The sequence below is a fragment of the Myotis daubentonii genome, chromosome 7, assembly GCF_963259705.1.
Source record: "Myotis daubentonii chromosome 7, mMyoDau2.1, whole genome shotgun sequence".
Taxonomy (NCBI): domain Eukaryota; kingdom Metazoa; phylum Chordata; class Mammalia; order Chiroptera; family Vespertilionidae; genus Myotis; species Myotis daubentonii.
In genome coordinates this window covers 70,615,373-70,637,937 of record NC_081846.1, presented here as the reverse complement: position 1 = coordinate 70,637,937, position 22,565 = coordinate 70,615,373, and the positions used below count along the sequence as shown (strand labels likewise).

At 36.8% G+C, this 22,565-nt stretch overlaps 1 protein-coding gene across 1 annotated transcript in view; it reads left to right on the top strand.

The window, feature by feature from the left end:
• KYNU (kynureninase) overlaps window positions 1–22,565 on the top strand; it is a 109,580-nt gene that overhangs the window by 31,835 nt on the left and 55,180 nt on the right. The window contains exons 4-8 of the mRNA XM_059704561.1: window positions 1,627–1,709; window positions 14,000–14,061; window positions 15,812–15,883; window positions 17,375–17,449; window positions 20,217–20,363. Of these exons, the coding sequence (XP_059560544.1) occupies window positions 1,627–1,709; window positions 14,000–14,061; window positions 15,812–15,883; window positions 17,375–17,449; window positions 20,217–20,363 (439 nt within the window). The remainder of the gene's footprint in view (window positions 1–1,626; window positions 1,710–13,999; window positions 14,062–15,811; window positions 15,884–17,374; window positions 17,450–20,216; window positions 20,364–22,565) is intronic.

Sequence of the window (22,565 nt, the reverse complement as noted above, 5' to 3'; positions counted from 1 at the left end):
AGACCGATAAGCTTCTAAAAATATAGTCTCTTAACTAGCAGTGACCTAGAACTGGCTCAGACCAGGTGATAAAAGCCCATTGTTAAATTTTCAGGATTTTTGTTAAAACCGTGAAGTCAGCTACGAGTACCTTGGGGGTACTCACACCATGAAAATTCGAAAAAGTTAAAAAACAGGATTCCTCTTCTTCAGTTTGTCCACTGTTCTCGAGGGAAGACAGATTAACAAGATAAAAACAAACAAATTTTTTACATGTATTTATCATCAGAATCTGAGATACCCAGTGGAAAATGAATAACTCCCCAAGGTGACTTAGAATTCAGGCTTAAATCCCATCTTAATATGGAAAGGGGAGAGGGATAATAAATGATTTTGAGGAAAGATGAATGAGTCTGTGAATAATAGATGGGAGGTAAGAAGTTTGCAACAAAGTTTGTCTGGGTGTGGTTTTGATGTTTAATCTCTTCTGTGACAAGAGTCAGTCTTCCCTGGTTGATGAAATTCAGAAAGAGGGAATATATGGAAATTTATGGAAGAAGACTTTTCTAAATCTTCTTTTCTAATGTAAATTCTCCTCTTTGGGGGGATTTATCTTTAGGCAGATAGGAAAGTTTAGAGACGGCGTCTCCCTGCAATTGATGTTTTTCTGGTGCCTACAACTCAAGATAATATACCACAGAGATATTTGGGGGAAGCATATTCTGCTACCCTTCACCTATGAGAACAGGCTTACCCAATGACCACTGCCAGCTTACGGAATTTCATTCATAGTCTACACTATACAAAAAACCACATGGTTATTCTTTTTCCCAAGTTTACATAGTTTGTGAATTTATAAAAATTAAGAGCAATTGAATTAGGAAATACAAGTTTGGAACACCACCCCCACCCCTCCTCCACTCCCCTTCCCAACCTTGACCCTTTGTTTTAATTTCTTCTATATTTTTCCACATGTATTTATTTGCCTCCCTCATTTGATGAAAACTTTTTGAGAGTTGAAGTTCTCTTTTGTATGTTTTTGTTTGTGCATTATACCTACAGAGAGACTTACTGGAATGATGAAATTAAGTTGAAATATGATAGAATACATTTCTAGAAATAGGTCAAGATGTAATATTGGCTTTGATTATTGCCAAGTTTCATTCTTGAAACTTGAGTATAGTTATACCTTATACACTTCCATTTAATTTATAGATTATAGCTACATTTTATAATTGGCTTTTATAATAATTTTAGTCTTTAGCTTCAAAAAGTAGGTAGGTTTTAGTAAAGATACTGCATATGCTATAGGTATACAAGTAGAGTATTCAAATAGTGCTAAAATTCTCAAAAAACTATCTTAGATTTTAAAAAAAGTAATGAAATAGTCTATGGGCATTTTCTTCTATCCCCCACCCCCTAGAAAAAGTAAATCAAAGAAATTTTTAAGTAAGTTAAAAAACAGAGTTCTCAAGTATTACTTTGGTTTTAGAAAGCATGACTTCATATAATTATTAGAATATTACAAAACTCATTTAGAACTGCTCCATTGCTAATGCTGATGTTTGAAACATCACACACACACACACACACACACACACACACACACACACAAGCTAAGAATGTTTATGCCCGTTTTAATTTCAGGGGAGCCTATGGCCATGACACAGGGAAACGACCGTGGATCACAGGAGATGAAACTATTGCAGGTCTTATGACTGACATTGTCGGTAAGTACAAAATAATTGTTTTCCAAAAGATTTATAAAGACCTCATTATTTAATTATAAACAGATTATAAAGACATCATCTTATTAAAGAACATCCTGATTTTCCATCTTAATTCATAACGATAAAGAGCAAGCATAATTGAGAATTGATTGCTATAGAGAACATAACTAGGTTATTTGGTACAGAAATAAAAAGTTATTATTTTTTCTTGTATATATTAAAACTAATATTTACTCCCCAGTGAAAAACACATGCACTGCATTAATTTATAATTAAACAAATTTTATAAAGATCAACTTAAATGAAATCTCTAAGATTTCATTATATGGTAAAATAAACACTAACCTTAATATGCTAAGGCCTAAAACACCAATCAGTTTTGGGCTCCTTTTAATTTAATCAATGGTGATTTGTTTAACATTAGACTGAGTATTGTTGAAAATAATATTGTTTATGCTGTTTTTTGGGTCTATAATGTGTTTCCTAAAGTGAGTTATGTGTTGTGTTAGTGGTATTCAAGATAGTTTCAAATGGTAAATATATTTGAAAAATAGTTATTTAACTGGGTTCAATATTCAGTATTGCCTGAGATTTTATATGAAATTTAATGTATTAAACAAAAAATAAAATGTAAGCAATTTGAATGGTGTTATTTTGAAATATATGGAGGATTTAGGAAAACCTCAACTTTCAAAAGGTTTTTTAAACCTACACTCTCTTATAGGCAAGTATACAAATATCTGTTTCACCCCAGTTGTATCTTGGCCAATAATTAGAAGATAAAATCAACTTGAGGTGGGGCAAAAATGGAATTAGAGTGGGGAAAGCTGGGTGGATTAAGCAAAATAAAAAAATATATATTTTCTCACAGCGCAAGAACCAAGTCCGGCTCTGGTTTTGTTGCCAGAAGTGAGATCGCACCAGGTGTTGGACTGGGAGGCTCAGATTGGACTTGGGCTCAGCAGCCTCAGTACCTGGGTTCTGGCTCGGAAAGAATTCAGAGCCAAGAACATTTATTTGGAAAAATACAGAGGTAGAAGTAATTCATAGAAAAAATGGCCTTAGAAAATAAGTTATAGCGGCAAAGGTAGGGCTCTTGGAGCTTGAAAGTGATGAAGAGAGAAGGAAAAGACACCGGGGTGCTCCCAGTAGGGAGAGATCTAGTCCTGCCTCCTAAGGCAGCGGTTCTCAACCTGTGGGTCGCGACCCCTTTGGCGGTTGAATGACCCTTTCACAGGGGTCACCTAAGACCATCCTGCATATCAGATATTTACATTACGATTCATAACAGTAGCAACATTACAGTTAAGAAGTAGCAACGAAAATAATTTATGGTTGGGTCACAACATAAGGAACTGCATTTAAAGGGCCAGAAGGTTGAGAACCGCTGTAGGGGTTTAAGAGTAGAGATTTTAGAGGAGTTTCAGGGGATGATCTCAATAGAATATACAGCACCATTCCAGGTGTGTCTTTTCAGGGTCTAGGACTCTACTGATTGATTGGTCAGCACCAGGGCAGGGAGTCATTATTCGATGCAGCTGGTTCTGAGGTCAGCCCTGGGGTCTCTTGCCTGGTTTTGCTGCTTTCCTCAGCCTGGAGCTGAAATACAACTGAGGCCTAGGTGTTATCTCTAGGGAGGAAATGTCAGGGGGTCCAAACCTCTTAAGCAGCCATAGGCTAGGGGAGGAAAAGTCACCCTGGGGGCAAGGTCCCCCCTACAACTGATTGCTTGTTATTGGGCACCTGGGCTTTCCACCCTAGTGACCTTCTTTCTGTACCTGGCCCATCAGTCTACCACAGTAACATTAAAAAATAAAATTGAAATAAGTACAAACCAGAAATATAGCCATTGCTGAAAAAGGAGCAAGTAGAAAGCCTTCTAGAAGGGCAGTATTTTTGGCAGCAGCCATGGAGTCAGGCAGACATGTAGGGTGTGAAGCCAGGACTGTTCCAGGAAGCCCCAGGTGAATCTTCACAGCCTTGGATGCCTGGGGCTGGGACTGAAGCCCGGATTTTTATCAGCCAGGTAGGTCAGTTGAGTTCTTGGGAACACAGCACTTGATCAGCTGTCAGCATTATTTAGGCAGTGGTTCTCAACTTTCCTAATGCTGCGACCCTTTAGTACAGTTCCTCATGTTGTGGTGACCCCCAATTTCATTGTTACAAATTGAACATAATTAAAGCATAGTGATTAATCACAAAAACGATATGTAATTATATATGTGTTTTCCGATGGTCTTAGGTGACCCCTGTGAAAGGGTTGTTCGACCCCCAAAGGGGTCGTGACCTACCAGTTGAGAACCACTCATTTAGAGGATTGTGTATTCTAATGTAGGAAACTACCTCCCAAGCACAATCCTGAATTGTGCTTAAAGATGTTTTAAGTAGTTTTTCAATGATACTTTCATTTTTGTTCATTGTTTTAGAAGGCACTTACTAGTATATTCAGAAAAATGTCTAACATGCAAATTAAAAAACAAAAATAGCCTCTGGATTAATTTGACCTGGGAATATATGTTTTCTCTAGGTGTGGCTATTTTTTTTTTCTTATTTTCTTTCCTAGGTGTGCTTTCAGAATATAAATTTCATTCTAATCTTATTATTTTTGTGCTCAATATTTATCATTCTCTAAAGAGGAGTTAGGATGTTTTTATCTAGTCCAGGAAAGTGGTAAGGTGATATTACTTAGTGAGATTTCTTTATAAAGCCAATAAGCCTTGCAAAAAGATTTCCATTGAGCACTTAAAAATGTATAGCTCTGTTGCTGCTTATTAAATGCCCATGTTTTGTTTTTGTTGTTCTTGAACCAGTAAATGAACATACCTCACAACAATCTCTGAAATTTCTAAACAGCCACATCTCATTATCATTTTTAAGGAAAATGAAAAAAAAAATTGTTTAGAAGGGTTAAGAGACTGAACTTATTTAATATTTTTTTAAATTAAATCGTCATTGTTCAGATTATTACAGGTGTTCCTCTCTTTTCCCCCCATAGCTCCCCTCTACCTGGTTCCCACCCCACCCTCTGCCCTCACCCGCCCCCCCCCCACTATCTTCATCCATAGGTGTACGATTTTTGTCCAGTCTCTTCCCGAACCCCCCCCCACCCCTTTCTCCCTGAGAATTGTCAGTCCAAACCCTTTCTATGCCCCTGATTCTGTTATATTCACCAGTTTATTCTGTTCATCAGATTTTTGATTCACTTGATTTTCAGATTCACTTGTTGATAGATGTGTATTTGTTGTTCATAATTTGTATATTTACCTTTTTCTTCTTCTTCCGCTTCTTAAAGAATACCTTTCAGCACTTCATATAATACTGGTTTGGTGGTGATGAACTCCTTTAGCTTTTTCCTATCTGTGAAGCTCTTTATCTGACCTTCAATTCTGAATGATAGCTTTGCTGGATAAAGTAATCTTGGTTGTAGGTTCTTGCTATTCATCACTTTGAATATTTCTTGCCACTCCCTTTTGGCCTGCATAGTTTCTGTTGAGAAATCAGCTGATAGTCATATGGGTACTCCCTTGTAGGTAACTGTTTTTCTCTTGATGCTTTTAAGATTCTCTCTTTGTCTTTTGCCCTTGGCATGTTAATTATGATGTGTCTTGGTGTGGTCCTCTTTGGATTCCTCTTGTTTGGGGTTCTCTGCACTTCCTGGACTTATAAGTCTATTTCTTTGACCAGGTAGGGGAAGTTTTCTGTCATTATTTCTTCAAATAGGCTTTCAATATCTTGCACTCTCTCTTCTTCTGGCACCCCCATAATTTGGATGTTGGTATGCTTGAAGTTGTCCCAGAGACTCCTTACACTATCTTCATATTTTTGGATTCTTTTTTCTTTTTGCTTTTCCGGTTGGGTGTTTTTTGCTTCTTCATATTTCAAATCTTTGACTTGATCCTTGCAATCCTCTAGTCTGCTGTTGGGAGTGTGTATAATATTCTTTATTTCAGTGAGTGTATGCTTAATTTCTAGTTGGTCCTTTTTCATAACCTCGAGGGTCTCACTAGATTTCTTGAGGGTCTCACTAAATTTATCGGCAGTTCCTAGAAAATTCTTGAAAAACCTTATAAGTGTGGTTTTGAACTCTATATCCAGTAGTTTTCTTGCCTCCATTTCTGTCATTTGTGACCTGTTTCTTTGTCTCCACATGTTGGCTGCTTCCCTATGTTGATAGAGTGGCTTTGTGTGCTAGGTGTCCTATAGGGCCCAGTGGCTCAGCCTCCCCAATTACCTGAGGTGGACACTCTTGGTGCACCCCTTTGTGGGCTTTGTGCACAGTCTTGTTGTAGTTAAGCCTTGATTGTTGTAGGTATCACTGGGAGCAATTGACCTCCAGGCCAATTGGCTGTGAGATTCAGCTGTGTCTATGGTGGGAGAACTTCTGTGCTGGAGACAACCTTCTGGGGCAAGACTTGTTTCAGTGGTGCTTTGGTGCTCACTGAGTTTGCCCCCTGAGTGTGTCCCTTATGAATCTGAGGAGTTGTAATCTTGATGATCCCACTCTAACCACTGGGTACACTGGCTCTTGGATCTCTAAGGAGGTCCTAATTAAACTCTTCCTGAGGCTACCCAGCTGGAGCTACTGAGAGATCTGCAGATTCCTCTTTTTTGTTTGGGGTTTGGAGGTGCCCAGATGAGGCCCAGCTGTGAAGCAGTGCAAGCTTCTGTGGGGCCTTGGGCCTTCTTTTGGATGTTCTGTGTCTCTCTGACCCAGCTGCAGTTTGTTAGTTAATTTTAGGTTGCAAAGGGCCAGGCCATTCATATGCAAAAGTCTCTACGCACAGCTTGGGTGGGGCAGGGTCTCAGGGAATCAACAGGGCGGAGCAAACAGTTATGGCTGATCCTCAGCCCTGCCCTTAGAGACCCGGGGTCTCAGTGTCCCTAGGTAATCACTGCAAGTACCTCTGAGAGAAAGCCACCCTCCAGTTCCGCCTGATGCCAGACAGTCCAGTTTCTCCCCGTATGAGTCTGGTTCCCCAGAGACTCACCCAAAACTGGAGTTCAGAGCAGTCAGGAGCTTGTGTTTCCCTCCCTATTGAAAAAGACAACTGTGTCCTCAGTTGCCAGCCCTTTTTGCGTGTGCCTCTGTACCTCTGCACTTTACTTCAGCACCTCCTCTGAGTCTCAGTGTGCTTTTCTCTTTCCTTCTGGTTGCAGAATTTCCACTCAGCCAGCCTTCCTGTGGTTCTGGATGATGTCCGTTTTGTCTTTTAGTTGTATTTTTGAAGTGGTTGTGTGAGGCAGCAATTTCAGGCATTTACCTATGCCAACTTCTTGGTTTCCTCATATTTAATCTTTTAAAAAGTATTTATTAACTCTAACCCGAGGATGTTTTGCTTCTCTTTGAAATGCCATATATATTGATCAAACTCTTAATTTTTGTTTGTGTCATATTTCATTTGAAATATTGTCATTGAATGAAGGTAATCTTTATTTTAATTATTATTTTATTGCTTGTTTTGTTCGTGTTTTTGTTGTTGTTGACCTGAGGAATAAAAATGGACAGTGTTTGCAAAAGCATAATTATAAACAACATTTTAAAAGCTTGGTATTTCCTTTTAAATTTTAGTAACTGTTACAACCAAAATTTCTTTACTTTTGTAATTGTACTAGAGGCCTGGTGCATCAAATTTGTGCATGGGGGTGAGGGTGTCTCTCAGCCCTGCCTGTGCCCTCTCACAATCCAGGACCCCTTAGGTAGGGTCCCCAGGCCTGGCGACCAATCAGGGACTATTGGGGCTGTCCTTCCCACTGCTGGCAGCTGGCCCAGCCCCTGCCACTGCCACTGCTTACCATCTGTGTGGCATTGCCCACCCTCCCCAGCCACCGGTTGCCTCCCTCTGTGGGTGACAGCCATGGGGTACAATCACTTGGCTGGCCTGAGCCTCCCTCTGCAGGGTGATTGCTGGCGAGCCCCACACACCCTCTACAGCATTGCTGGCCAGTGGCCTGGGCCTCCCTCCATGGCTCGATCAATCATGGGGCCCCCAGATCTATCACCCTGTAGGGGAGGCCCCACACACCCACCGCAGTGCCACCGCCGGGTGGCCTGGGCCTCCCTCTGCGGGATGATTGTGAGGCAATGGTGTGGCCCCCTGACCAATCGCATAGCACCCACCTTGGCTGGCCTGGCACCAGTGTGTGCCATAGCATGGTAATCCAGGAAGGTCATTCAGACAGTCATTCTGCTCTTCATTCATTCGGTTGGTTTGCACATTATGCTTTTATTATTATAGATATGTTAGACAAAGGGGTTTAAGTCAAGTTGAAAATGAATTAGTTCACTTTATTTGCTTTAGTACAACCATGTCAAACTCGTGGCCCGAAGGATGCATGTAGCTCACAATGAATATTTTTGCAGCCCAGACAATATAATGGTATGTAAGAAATGTTTTAATAAAAATTTCATAACTTAATTTTTACAATATCCCGTTACAAATAAACCTATATAATAAAAGCCCAATATGCAAATCAACCGAACAGGAGAATGACCGGTGGAACGACCAGTTGCTATGACACACTGACCACCAGGGGGAAGATGCTCAACACAGTAGCTGCCCTCAGCCAGCCAGCCCCAGATAAGCCAAGTTGTGTGCCATCAGGGGCCCCCCCAATTGCTCCGCCAGTCGCCCTGCAGAGGGAGGCAACCAGTGGTGGCGGCAGGGGGCAGGACTGGCAAACGGGTGGCGTCAGGCTGGCCAAGGCAGGTGCCAGTGGGGGCCCCCCAATTGCCCCACTGATTTCCCAACAGAGCTAGGCTTAGGGACCCTACCCATGCAAGAATTTTGTGCACCCAGTCTCTAGTTATTAATAACGAACTACAACATTTGCTAATGACTGAGTACTATAATCGTGTTGCATTCAATTCCTTTCTCTAATGACTGAGTGCTATAATCATGTTGCATTCATTTCCCTTACATGCCTTGTGCTCAGGCGCACTATTTCTCTCCACTAATACTAGTAGCAAATATTCTAGCAGTCGATTGCCTCGTCATTAGTCTTGGACTGACTTGTTTGGTGTGTGCAACAGGAAATATTTCACTTTTGGAGAACAAGGAAGTTAGGTTTATTTGCATTATACTTATTAATTTGTGCAGTTATTCAGAGCCTGGTAAGTTAATGTTCAAGAAAAATATTAATTTTTATTAGAATGCTTAATTATTTTATGTTAACAATTATTCATTTATTTCAGCCCTTTGTATTCAGCATGTCTCTATTGAAATAAACCAAACCTACGTTTCTATGAAAATTGAAGCTTTGTTTTCTTGCGGCCCACATAAACTTAAAAAACTTGTTTATTTGGCCCGTGTTAGTCTTTGAGTTTGACATGCTTGCTTTAGTAGAAACACATTCTTTGGAAGGTATTTGTGTGTGTTTATCTTATTTGTTGTGTGTTTACCTTGTTGCAAATCCTATGCAGGTTACTAGAAAGTCCTATGCCTCGGTTACTAGAAAGTTCTGAGAATATTTGGTAAAGTTTGAAGTAACAAAAACATTTCATGGCTTCTGATTTGTTTTTTATCTTCATGTATTGTACTATATATCTACTTTTTATCAATTTTCCTCACACTGTAATACTAGAAACCTGGAATCCTCTTTGGAAGCAGAGGTATTTAAATAAGAAAATATTTAAAACAACTGTGTGGTAACTACAGTAAAGAGTAGCAGAAGTCAAATTTACTTTTGCTACTTGCTAGGCTATTTAGTATGTCTGAGCAAACAGGCAAGTTGTATATTTTGGCTTATGATTGACTCTTCACAGTTCTTAAAACAACAGCCTTTAATTTCATCATAAAATATCTCAAAAAGAAGTAACAGGAGGATAATAAAATTATTATGTTGTACAATTTGATAGAGTGGATAGAGAGGAGGAAGAGACAATGAGTAATGATATTTATTCATAGACATAGAAAAGAATATCAATTTCAGATGAGAAGAAAAACTATTACTAAAACATCTTATAGAGAGCCTACAACTCTGAAAATATGGGATAACTTTCTCTTATAATTAATATCATGTTATCAAGATGCTAGAGATAGAATTGCTGAAGAATATTATTAGTATTATTATTAAGCCTATTTCTCCCTGGGTACATAAAAACCAAAAGGGCTAGCTACAAGCATTTCAGCTTATAAAGCTGTTGTAATGTGAACGTCAATTTGCTTTATGAACTCTGGGGTTGACCCTCAGAAAAGCAATAATCCCTGGAAGCCCTCTACAGAGTTGGAATGCTCAGCCATGCACAAGCCACCACTAGAGGCCAAAGGAATTTGCTATTTGAAAAATAGACTGGAAAGTTCTCAAACTTCTCCCAAGCGCAAATCTTGCAACCAGATCCACAATAATATTAGCTTCTAGTTAATAAAATATACAGAAAAGGATATGGCAGTTGCAGGACCCGTCGTGAATCGTGTTATCAAACATTAAGCAGCTGGGAGGCCTGACATCCTCATGTTGCAAATTAATTGAAATTAAATTACACTTAGAAAGATGCAGAGGGAAGTCTGTGATGAATGTGGGCTTCCTCTATTTCACTTATAGGGTTTAAATAATGTAGAAATCTCTTCAAAATGTAAACGTGAACAGATATTTTAATTATTTTTGTATGGAGAGTAAGTTTTTGTCTACTATTTCCTATCTGTGAGGCTTTAGGAAAGTTAGTTCATCTCTTTGGACATTCCTTTCCTCATTGATAAGGTATGGAAATTCAAAGTAGATAACCTTATCAGATAATTGTGAAGAATAAGTGATTTGCATAATACATGTCACATATTTAGACATGTTGGCACATAGTAAGGGCTCAATAAACTTTCACTTGCCAGACATAGAAATAAGAAGGCAGAGCTTACATTTAACTAGGTTTCACTTCCTGGTAAAGCAAAAAATTATGTTCAATAAATAAATAAGCAGGAAATCACTTTTCAAATGAGAGCCCTGGCTCAAACCCATCTCAGGTGAAGTGATTCACATCTTGACATTTACTGCAGTGAGTTGTAGATGATCTTCAAAGTAAAGGATCTTTCAAAGACTGATAAACTTTTGGGAAGCTTTTAAAAAGATTTTCCTTCAATACGTGTAGTTCTTGAAATTGCAACATTAATTTTTTAAAAAGCTCAGGAAAAAGAAGAGAAACAAAGAAAAGCAACCTGGAAAAATTTCAGTTTCTTTTTTTAAAGGTTTATTTTCTTACAGAATGCTGATGACATTTAAGTATATTAGAATGGTGGTTTCAGAAATACAATTTGAACTAAAAAAGATACGTCATTAGGTGACTTTTCTTTTTAAAATACACTAATAATCTTTGGCCCTTTGATGTTAAGAGCACTTCATTCTTTAGTGCCTTTAGGTTACACTTGGAATAAACATTTCTACTAGTGTTCAGAAACTTTAATATTAACACCACCTTCAGATATATATGTGCACGCATGTACGTGTGTTAGACCGACCCTGTCCTTGATTAGCTTTAGTAGCAGGTGAGGAGAGTATTTTGTGAAGCACTTGATTGACTTGAATTTAAAACGTTCCAAGGAGAATAATTTCCATGTGTGCCAAAGTATTCATGTCATGAGGGATTCTTTACCAAGAATCGATTCAGTGTTAGTACCTCATTGAATGTGAGGGAAGGAAGCACTATGTCCAGTGTGTGTCTAGAATTCAGCCCAGCATATCTGGTTCATCACATTCCCAGGCAAGAAAAATTTTAGGTGATCTCAAATGAACACTGCCTTGTTTGGAGGACTAAAATTTTCCAGGAATCTATAATCATTTTAATCAGAATGTAATCATTAAGCAAAAATTATGTCTGAGCTTCTATAGAAATTCTCCCCTGCCCCATCCTGACTCTTTTATATCTCTATTTTTCATTTTGTGTTTTCTTTTTTGTGTGCTTTCTTCTCATTAGAGTGCGTTCTTTCAAATACATCCCTTTCTGTTAATTCTGATGTCTCTTTATATTACTATCCCTTCCTTTCCTCCTTCCACTCTCCCTGCCAAAATATTTTTTTAATGAAATAAATGGTTTTCAGAAAGGATGCATGCAAATAACTAACAGGGAGTTAAAGATAATACCAGATTATGTATCTTAGATAATGTTTTAGAAATAACAGTAAAAAATTTATACCATCATGTAAATAAACAAATTAATAAAGCTGGTATCATTTATCTTGCCATAGTGAAAAAATATTTTCATGTGATTGAAGATATATGCCACTGTACACAACATAAGCATATCATATTCATATCTATGTAGTGTGTTTAAGATAAATTTTATTAATGCATGGAATATAGAATAAGATTGTTTCTAGGGCCACTTGACTTCAGACACTATACACCTTACAATGACCAGGCATACACCCACCACTCGTTTAGCAACCTTGCTTAGCAAATGGGGAAATCTATCTGCCAAATGCAACAGGAAGGTGTGTTTTTTTTTAATGTCTATGTTGAAATCTAGAATCCTAAATTGTACAATTACTTCCAGTGGACTTCCCTCAAGTAAACTAAACCTGGAATCTATCTATTAATTAGAGTAATTATTCCAATTACCGCCCATTCTATTACAGTGGAATTCTAGCAGAAGTTTCTCTTTGGGTACAAAATGAAGGGCATGTATCATACTCTTTTCCTAATATTTAGCACAGCCTCACAAGCATTAAAGCTCACAGCCCATTTTTCTCAGTGATGGTAAAGGGACATTATTGTTACACAGGTCTGATTGCCTTTGAGAGACATCACAAGAACTAAAAATTGAGAAAGTATTATCATCGTCATTGTGCTCTGAGTTAAGTATCCAATGTATGCCTTGTCTCTGGGTCTGTTTCTAGTGCCACAACCCTCAACAGTAGCACTTAGATTGGATTATAATTGTGCAGTGGATATCTTAGTTTCGCATGCTTTTTTCATCAGATAATGCATTTGTATATTAACTAGAGCCCCGGTGCACAAAATTCATGTGCGGGTACGGTCCCTGGGCATGGCTTGTGATCAGGGCCATCTTCCCCAGCTTCCTGCAGCTGGCCTCACCCCCTACGCCCACCCACCCCTGGTTCCCCAGTCGCCATCAGGTGATAGGTGCCTGAAGGCTGGGGGAAGGGACCGAGAGGTAGGCTGTTCCTGCCCGCTCACCAGCCCTGCCCCTTCTGCGGGGGGCCATCGGGTGATCAGAGCCTGCCAGCTGGGTAAAGGGACCAAAGGTGGTCAGTGAGCTTCATAGTGACTGGTCCAGAGGTGGTTCTGCCATTAGGGTCAATTTGCATATTACCCTTTTATTATATAGAATAGAGGCCTGGTTCACGGATGGGAGACAGCTGGCCTGCCCTGAAGGGGGCCCCGGGTTGGGGTGGGGGGTCACTGCTGTGGGGCGGGCCGGCCAGGGCGAGGGGTCGCGGGCAGTTTACAGGCCAGCATGCCCTGGCTTTGTCATGAAGGACATCCGGAAGACGTCCAGTCTATCCGGCCTAATTAGCATATTACCCTTTTATTAGTATAGATTATCTGATATATCTGATATCAGTGTGTTTGAATAAGCCCCAGAGCTATTTACACACTTATATTTTACTTTCTAGCTCTTTTGTCTATCACATATGCCAGGGGTCCTCAAACTTTTTAAACAGGGGGCCAGTTCACTGTCCCTCAGACTGTTGGAGGGCCGGACTATAGTTTTAAAAAAAAACTATGAACAAATTCCTATGCACACTGCACGTATCTTATTTTGAAGTAAGAAAACAAAACAGGAACAAATACAGTATTTGTATTTGCATGTGTCCCGCGGGCCGCAGTTTGAGGACCCCTGACATGTGCTATCACATATTTCACTGGAAGAACAGTGAATTATGTTCGACAAAGTGGCCTCCTTTTAGGGAAGGTGCTTTTTAATTTGACATTAGAAACAACCCGCTTTAAAAATGTGATTGGCTTTTATTTCTTTGAAGATTTCTTTTGGAAATACACTTACTACAAAAATGTGCTCTGTGGGAATTTGACAAACTAGCTGATAATAGGATAAATCATTTTTAGTTTACAGAACAAAACAAAAGCTGCATTACTTTGCTGTTATTGTTTACTATATCAAAAATAAACTGTAATTTTTAGTTAGCTATGTGCATCTAAGTCCAGATATTGTTTGATAAAATGAGCCACATGGGAAAAGTTCCATTTCCTTCTGATGACATATCAAATATGCCCTTATCTCTAAATACATTAAAGATGAACGAGTAAAGCCTTCCTACTATGTTTTTCCAAATATCGTTAGCACTAATAGAAAAATTTAAATTATGACGTTTACTTTGCAGGAGCCAATGAGAAAGAAATCGTCCTAATGAATGCCTTGACTGTTAATTTGCATCTTCTACTGGTAAGTTTCTTCTCCCGTCAAGGTTTCGTAAACATTCATTTACAGAACCTGACATTTTTCTATCTTTAATTCGTGAGCATCGGGTGATTTAGTTACTTAAAAATAAGTTGGGAGGCTATTTTCGTTTTTAGCGGGAAGTGCTGTACCCTGGTAAGCCTCTTCATACTTATAAGAGAGTTGACTCTTGCAAAGAGCTCTTTTCTCAGAACATAAGGAATAAGAGTCACAGTGGGTGAAAAGCAAAACCGCTTGCAAGCACACAAAACCATGACATACAAATGTGAGCAAACACTGAGCTTTATAGAAAGACAGTTTTTAATATGCTGGACTTCAGCAGGGGGGATTATGGATCAGTATGGTTTTGTAGATTAATTTTTGGAAATAGGTTAAAAAAGAATGTGAAAATAAAACTAAATTGGAGAAAAGGGACCTAGTACCTGAAATGAGTTACTGTGTTTAAGGTGCTTCTTTTTTGTTAATCCTCACCCAAGGATATTTTTCCATTGATTTTTATAGAGAGAGTGGAAAGGAAGGGAGAAACAGAGAGAGAAAAACATCGATGTGAGAGAGACACATCGATTGGTTGCCTCCTGCACTCGCCCAACCAAGGCTGGGAATCAAGCCTATAATCGAGCCTACAACCCAGGTACATGTCCTTGGCTGGAATTGAACCCAGGACTCTTCATTCCTCGGGCAGACACTCTATGTACTCTATTCATTGAGCCAAACCAAAGTATTTAATAAATGTCAAACACATTCTTGATTTGAAATATGATGTCTATAGTACTTGCTTGATGCTTTGTAAATGTTTTTCATTTTTAAGTTTTTGTAATCATGTCTACATGACTAAGATGCACAATGAAGTCATTAATATTTTATTTTAGTAAAATGGAGACATGATAATTAAATATGATTGAAGGAACATGCTTATGGAGTATGCTAAGTATCATAGTAAAAAACATAGTTTTAAGTTCAGACATCCCTGGATTGACTTCCCGCTAAGATACTTAATGCCTATTTGAATTTGGATGTTTCTTGAGGTGTTTAAATCTTAATTTTCTCCTTTGCAAAAATGAGAATAATAATAATAATGGTTACCTTGAAGGTATGCATGAGTATGAAATGTGATACTATGGAAAATTGCTTTAGCACCCATGCCAATGACCAACACGTAATTAACAGTAACGATCCTTTTCATTGCTATTATTGTCAGCCTCATTCTCCATGAACTATGGGTCAACCAAAAAAAAAGGGCCCCAGTGAATGAGTGAGCCACCGCTCCCTGGTGCCTCTGGGAATGCGAAATGTTTCACGTTAGGGCTAAAGGACTTTTGAATTGGACCTAAAATAAAGTCCCATAATATAGTAAAGCAGTGCAGATATTATGTACTAGAAACCAAATCACCAGAGGAAGATAAACCAATATAAATAAGACTGCTATTTCAGTCTCACAATAGAGAAATTACCATTAAATTCATTAGGAAGATAATTTTTCAATTAAAGTTTAAATACAGTCTGAGGATTTATACTTTCTGATTCACATTTTCTCCTGAATTTGCCAGTCTCTTCTTTCTCTTTATAATTCATTGGAAATGAGGCTAATTGGAAAGGTACCTTCGACAGACACCTACATGTGTAATTAATTAATGCCTTTTAAATGCTGGAGATTATAAAATGAAAGTGTAGTATAAACTAACCAAATGTGTAATTGTGCATTAATGCTTTTCTCAATAAATCCATTTCATTGCAGTTATCGTTTTTTAAGCCGACACAAAAACGGTACAAAATTCTTCTTGAAGCCAAAGCCTTCCCTTCAGATCATGTGAGATTCTTCAAATTATATTTATATTCTGTCTATTCTTCCTAGAGAAGCATATCATTTGCCTGACTTGAATGTTTATTCCCTAGTCTTTTTCTAAGTAAACTTAGAATAAAAAGATCTGTCAAATGCTTTTGATTTAGGCATTTTAAAAAATAAATTGTCGCTTTATTTCTTTTGTTCAAGTAAAACATGTGCTAGGGGAGGAAAGAATTGAACAGGAACATTGATTTATTAGTCTTTTCAAACAGCATTCAACAAACTGCTGGTCTAAATCAAGTGCCGTTATAAATGTTTTGTTAATTCTTGTTGCTCTTTTATTTTATAAAATTATACCGATATATATCCTGGTGCTTAATCCTTTGGCTACACAGAATAGTAATATAAAATTTTATTTGTCCATTTTTAAAGCATGCTAGCAAGTATTGAAACAATTTTTATTAGAGAGTTTTAAAAGATTTCCTGTGATCACTAAAAAAGGCATGCTACTTTATCAGCAATTCAGTTGATAAGAAGTTAGATTGTTACAGATACAGACACAGATAAAAGTATATCGCTCATTTCCATTTTAGTCATAGAGAAACTCAAGTTTCATCCTTATATTATCACTGTTAACTATTCTAGTCCACATCTTGTTACTTTAAATCCTTTAATTATGTCCACATTAATAGCATTACCATACTAAAAAGGATCAAAACCTTAATTAATAGCTTGAAAAAATTCAGCTTCACTATTACTGCAACCCATTCAGATCTAGTAGTCTCATTGAAAAGAACTTTCTTTTTGGGTATATATATATATATATATATATATTACTAGTTTACTTTCTCTAGGATGAGTCATTTTCATAGTCTCTGTTCAAGCCAAGCAAGTCCACACTATGCTTTGATTATATTTTAGAATTTTGACTTGCATTGGTGATTTACTTTCTTATTCTAAAAATCTCTTGTAACTCCCTGAAGTCTAGTTGACTCCTATGTTTCCATTTATCTCTATTATTTATGTTTCAAAGAATGTTCAGATTCCTGCCTACAAATTATATTAAGCAGTTCTTCTCTAATGTATTGTGTTTAGTCACTTTTAACCTTGACTTTTGATATAATAATGTATGTTTATTGTTATTTATTTATTTATTTATTTATTTATTTATTTTAGATTTTTTAATGGCTTTTATTTATTTTCTATTTATTTAATTATTTTCTTTTTTAGAGAGAGAGAGAGAGAGAATGAGAGAGAGAGGAAGAGAGAGGGCAAGAGAGAGTGAAACACCGATGTGAGAGCAAACCAATGATCAGCTGCCTCTTGCAGAATCCCTGTGGAGGATTGAGCCCAACCTAGGCATGTGCCTGGACAGGAAATCTAACTGGCAACCTTTTGGGTGTGTGGGACAGTGCCCAAAAAACAGCCACACTGGCCAGGGCTTATTATTTATTTTCAGAGATATTTCAAGTACTTTTGTGCACTGTGATTTAATAAATTATCCTTATTTTTTAGTATGCTATTGAATCACAGCTTCAACTTCATGGACTCAACACTGAGAAAAGTATGCGGATTGTAAAGCCAAGAGAGGTATATGAGAAAGAGAAATACATATTCATCATACTTCTATTTAGTATTGATTTTTTTCTTTGTTTTATTTAGATGTTTACTATCTTCATTATCTTAATGGAACTTTCAAGAACGTTTAAAAAAACCTATAATTCAGTAACAGTTAGGTCATTTAAAATGGGGGATTAAGTCAAGAGTATACTTATTTTCATTTTCCAAGGGCTAGTCATATTACAAGCAAAGTCTTTTACTATGAATAGCACTGGAGTCTGCCATATTCTTCAGTGGGAGGGTAAAGATGGCAAATTGCATATATCATTTTCAATTTCAGATGCCATTGCCTGTGGATGCCATTAAAATCATATTAAAAACTAGTAATATTTTTTTGGAACTGAATGATGCCATCTTTTATATCTCTTCTTATTCTAAGTATCAAATGTTTTCCTTTGAGCTTGGACTATGGTGTAGAAAGGGATGTGATATAGTATTAAAAGCTTGTGCTTCATAAGTGGCTGATATACCCCCTGAGCAATCCCAGACCCACCAACGTCCTGGGTAAGGGACTTTGGGAAAGTTACTTTATCTCTCTGAGATCCCTTCATATTTAAGCAGGTAACAAAGAAAACACCTAATCAGACTTGACAGTATGTGTAAGATCAGAAATAATGCATTAATAGAAATATAAGGCTACTAGTAAGTTGTAGAAACTTTGACATAGAGACCCTGTGGCTTGTGAAATTGCACACCAGGATATCCACATAGAATAAATGTTAAATTCACAAATGATGCTGCTAGTCTGTTTGAGCAATTATTTCTTTCGACAGACAATATGTTGAGGAATTAAAATCTACTTCATTCACTTCTGTTTGCCAACATGCAATAAATTAAGGAAATGGAAAGTTTCCACACCTGTGATAGGATATTTTTCTCCCCATAGGTCATGTATAAATAGCTAATTTCCAAAAAAAAGGAATATAGTCACTAATATATCACAAGTCTTGATGTTAAAAGTGACAAGTGTTATGAAGACTCATGAGGTAATTATAATCTTGGAGCACTCTTTAGCATTACTAGATTAGAGCAAGTCAACATGAATGATTTTTAACCTTTTTCACCTCATGGAGCACATAAACTAGTTGCTAGAACTAAAATTCTGCGGCACACCAAAAAATATACTTTTTGCCAATCTGACAAAAAAAAATAGGTATAATTTTGATTCATTCACATCTGATGGCTATTCTTGTGTTGGCTGTTGTCATTTTTTTTTTATTTGACACAACATCAGTGCCCCTGACTAAATAGCTGAGCATTGCATGTCTGAAAATTATTGCCATAGCTATCATATATATATATATATATATATATATATATATATATATATATATATATATATATATATATCAGAAAGGGAGAGAGAGATAGAAACATCAATAATAAGAAAAAATCATCAATGGGCTGCCTTATGCACAGACCTAGCCCACAACCCAGGCATGTGCTCTGGCCAGGAATTGAACCTTGACCTCCTTGTTCATAGGTCGACACTCAACCACTGAGCCATATCAGCTGGGCCATATCCTATCTTTAACAAATATATTTATTTGCTTAATACTGATTCTTAAAATAAATAATAAGTATTAGTATATAGAGTACTTTTCTTACTGTTTTTTGAAATTATGGTGGACAAACCATATTAGATTCCTTTAAGAAAAAGAGATTTGGATTATTATATTATTCATTTTACTTAGAAATTTGTTTTAGAATTACTGAAACCCTTTTTATAAATAAAATACACATCACTAAAGAACTCAGAGATTTCAATATCAATACTATTTTTATAGATTTCCATTTTGCAAACAAATTCTAAGCTTCTAGTAGAAACTAGAGTATGTATCATATATATATTTTGACCTAACACAGGATTCAGTAAGTAGCAAATAGCAAGAACTATTAAAAAATAACTGAAGGAAAACTTATGAATAATGAAAATCCCTCAAATCCTTCTAATATTAGTATAGTTAGTGATGCTTTCACCTAAAAATCATGTGAGATTTAGCACTGGAGAATATTTCTGAAGATTTCATAAATAGATAAAAATTGTTATGATACAATTTGATACTTTCTATTTAGCTGATTTCTTTTTATTTTTTCAAGTTGTTTACAAGACCAAATCTAAATTCATGCACGATTTTCACTAAGTAACCAATCATTGGTCTTACATGGGGAGATGTGCAGAAAATTACTTGAATAATTGAGTTTTACTGATATTTTTTTCAAGTTTGGGTCTTGATGTTTAGACTGCTGTGGAGCAAATTTAACACTTAAATTAGTAGAAGATAATAGTTAGGTTATATCCAGATGAAAGATGCAGAAGTATTTTTATTCTACCAAAAATTCACAATATTAGATTGTTAAGTGAAATACTTATCTCTAAGAAATTTCTCTTGCTATGTAATATTTCATGGACTTGTACTTTCTGTATTTTATTGGGTGGGGATAAGAATGAAACAATTTATAAGTATGCAAATAGCAACAATTAATTGGAAAATAAACTAGGGTTCTGCAAAAAATTATACTTTATAAAACTCTTTAAAACTCTTTATAAAATTATGTTATTACCATTATTTAATAATAATAAAAACCATGCTCAAATGCCTCTCTCTTGCCAAATTTTGGAAGATCTTTAATTTGAAAAGAAAAAATACCTTTGACGTACTTATGGCGGGAAAGTGCTCATGGTGAATTTTAGATTGGGAACGATGAAGTGAGAAATTTATTGTTGTGCCTTTAGGGGGAAGAAACCTTGAGGACAGAAGACATCCTTGAAGTAATTGAGAAGGAGGGAGACTCTGTTGCAGTGATCCTGTTCAGTGGGGTGCATTACTATACTGGACAGCACTTCAATATGCCCGCCATCACAGAAGCCGGACAAGCAAAGGTATGCACATCATTTGCTCCTTCTCACAGCACCCCACACATCACCCTACTAACTGCGCTTCTACTGAAATATCTTCGTGTCTATGTAAAATCACTTAAAGAGTTTAAAAAAGAGAAAGCTTTACATATAAAAATCTTATAAACCTTTTTGCTTTAGGCATCTCCCTTTAAACTTCTTTTTATCACTTCTTTGGTCTCCCCTCCTAACTAGCATCTACTGTCCCAATGTTTACCTCTAGGCAGCAGCACAGGTGAGCTTCCTGCCAGTGATGTCACTTGAACTGAGCTGCTCAGTCAACAGGAAGCAGACAGAATATTTAGGAAAGTAGCCACATGCTACATGTAAGGCCGTTTGTCACACTGTAACTCATTATAAATATACTTCAGTCTTGCTTAATCCTAGGTAGCTGAAAAGGACAGGTGCAGAATAAAATTTTATCAGAAGATTGAGTTTTGCACAGTTTACATTAAGGAAGTCATTTTTATCCCTAAGAATCTTAAGAAATTACACCTACAATAAGAACTTTTCCTTAAGTATTTCCAAATCACACTTAAATTGTTTACCATTTTGAGATTGTGTTATTTTATATATGCCTTTGTAAAAAAGTTATTTTAATATATGTTTGCTTTAAAAAAGAGACCTTAGAGGAGCAACACTCTCAACAGTTACAATTTGGATTTAAAATCTTTAAATGTGTCTCTTTGCCTTCTTTTGAAAAGTGTCTATTTAGGTCCTTTGCCCATTTTTTTGATTGGATTGTTTATCTTCCTTTTGTTAAGTTGTATGAGTTCCCTGTAAATGTTGGAGATTAAACCCTTACCAGAGATAACATTGGCAAATGTGTTCTCCCATGCAGTGGGCTTTCTTGTTGTTTTGTTGATGGTTTCTTTTGCTGTGTAGAACCTTTTTATTTTGATGCATTCCCATGTGTTTATTTTCTCCTTAGTTCCATTGCCCTAGGAGCTATATTGGTAAAGATATATTGCTATGACATATGTCTGCTATTTTGCTGCCTAGGGCGGCTTCTAAGATTTTTATGGTTCCCCTCTTACATTTAAGTCCTTTATGCATTTTAAGTTTATTTTTGTGTATGGTGTAAGTTGGTGGTCTAGTTTCATTTTTTTGCATGTATCTGTCCAATTTTCCCAACACCATTTATTGAAGAGATTGTCTTGCCTCCTTTGTCATCTACACAATGGAATATTACGCTGCTGTAAAAAATAAGGAATTGTTATCATTTGCAACAGCATGGATGGAACTGGAGAGCATTATGCTAAGAGAAATAAGCTAGTCAGAGAAAGATGAATATCACATGATCTCACTCATTTGTGGAATATAATGAACATCATAAACTGATGAACAAAAATAGGTATAGAGACAAAGAAGCATCGAACAGACTGTCAAACTTCAGCGAAAGGCAGGGGAGGGTTGAGGTGGGGTAAGAGATCAACCAAATGATTTGTATGCATGTATATAAGCATAACCAATGGACACAGACACTAGGGGGGTGAGGGCATGTGTGGGGGATGGGGTGGGGGGCTGGGGCGAGGTCAATAGGTAAAAAAGGAGACATATGTTCTACTGTGTGTAATAGTTTAAACAATAAAAAACTATATAGAATAGGAAAGAAATCCTTAAATAGCAGTTCTATTTGATTCGGCAATGAAATCATGTATTTAAAAAAGTGACAATCAAGTTTTGTTCTGAACATTAATAAGTTATGGGATTAATCTATGTGTGAGGTCTAGTTAATATATTCAGTTATTGAAGCTAATGAATGGAACTAATGAAAAGAAATTTAGCACCGTTATCAGCAGTCTCTAGGAACTTCCAACCATGACTTCCAACTGGTTTGATAGATAACTGTGAAAGTGGTGCATTACAAAAGATATAAAGATAATGTCTTCTTAATTTAGATATTAAGTGCTAGGCACCAAAATAAAGGGAGGCCAATAAAAATCATATTTTAAAATGTTATACCAGTAATCAGCAGTCCCCGAATCCCTCCGTATACACACACGTCTCATTAACCTTCATAGAAATGAGCATGAGACAGAGAAGAAAGACCATGGGTTTTGGAATCAATCACACAGTCTAAGGTTCGTCTTGGCTACATCATTTAATTGTTATATGATTTTAAGAAAATTACTTGCCTTTTCTGAGTCTCTGTTTTCAAAAGTGTTATTTTGAGATAACAAGACT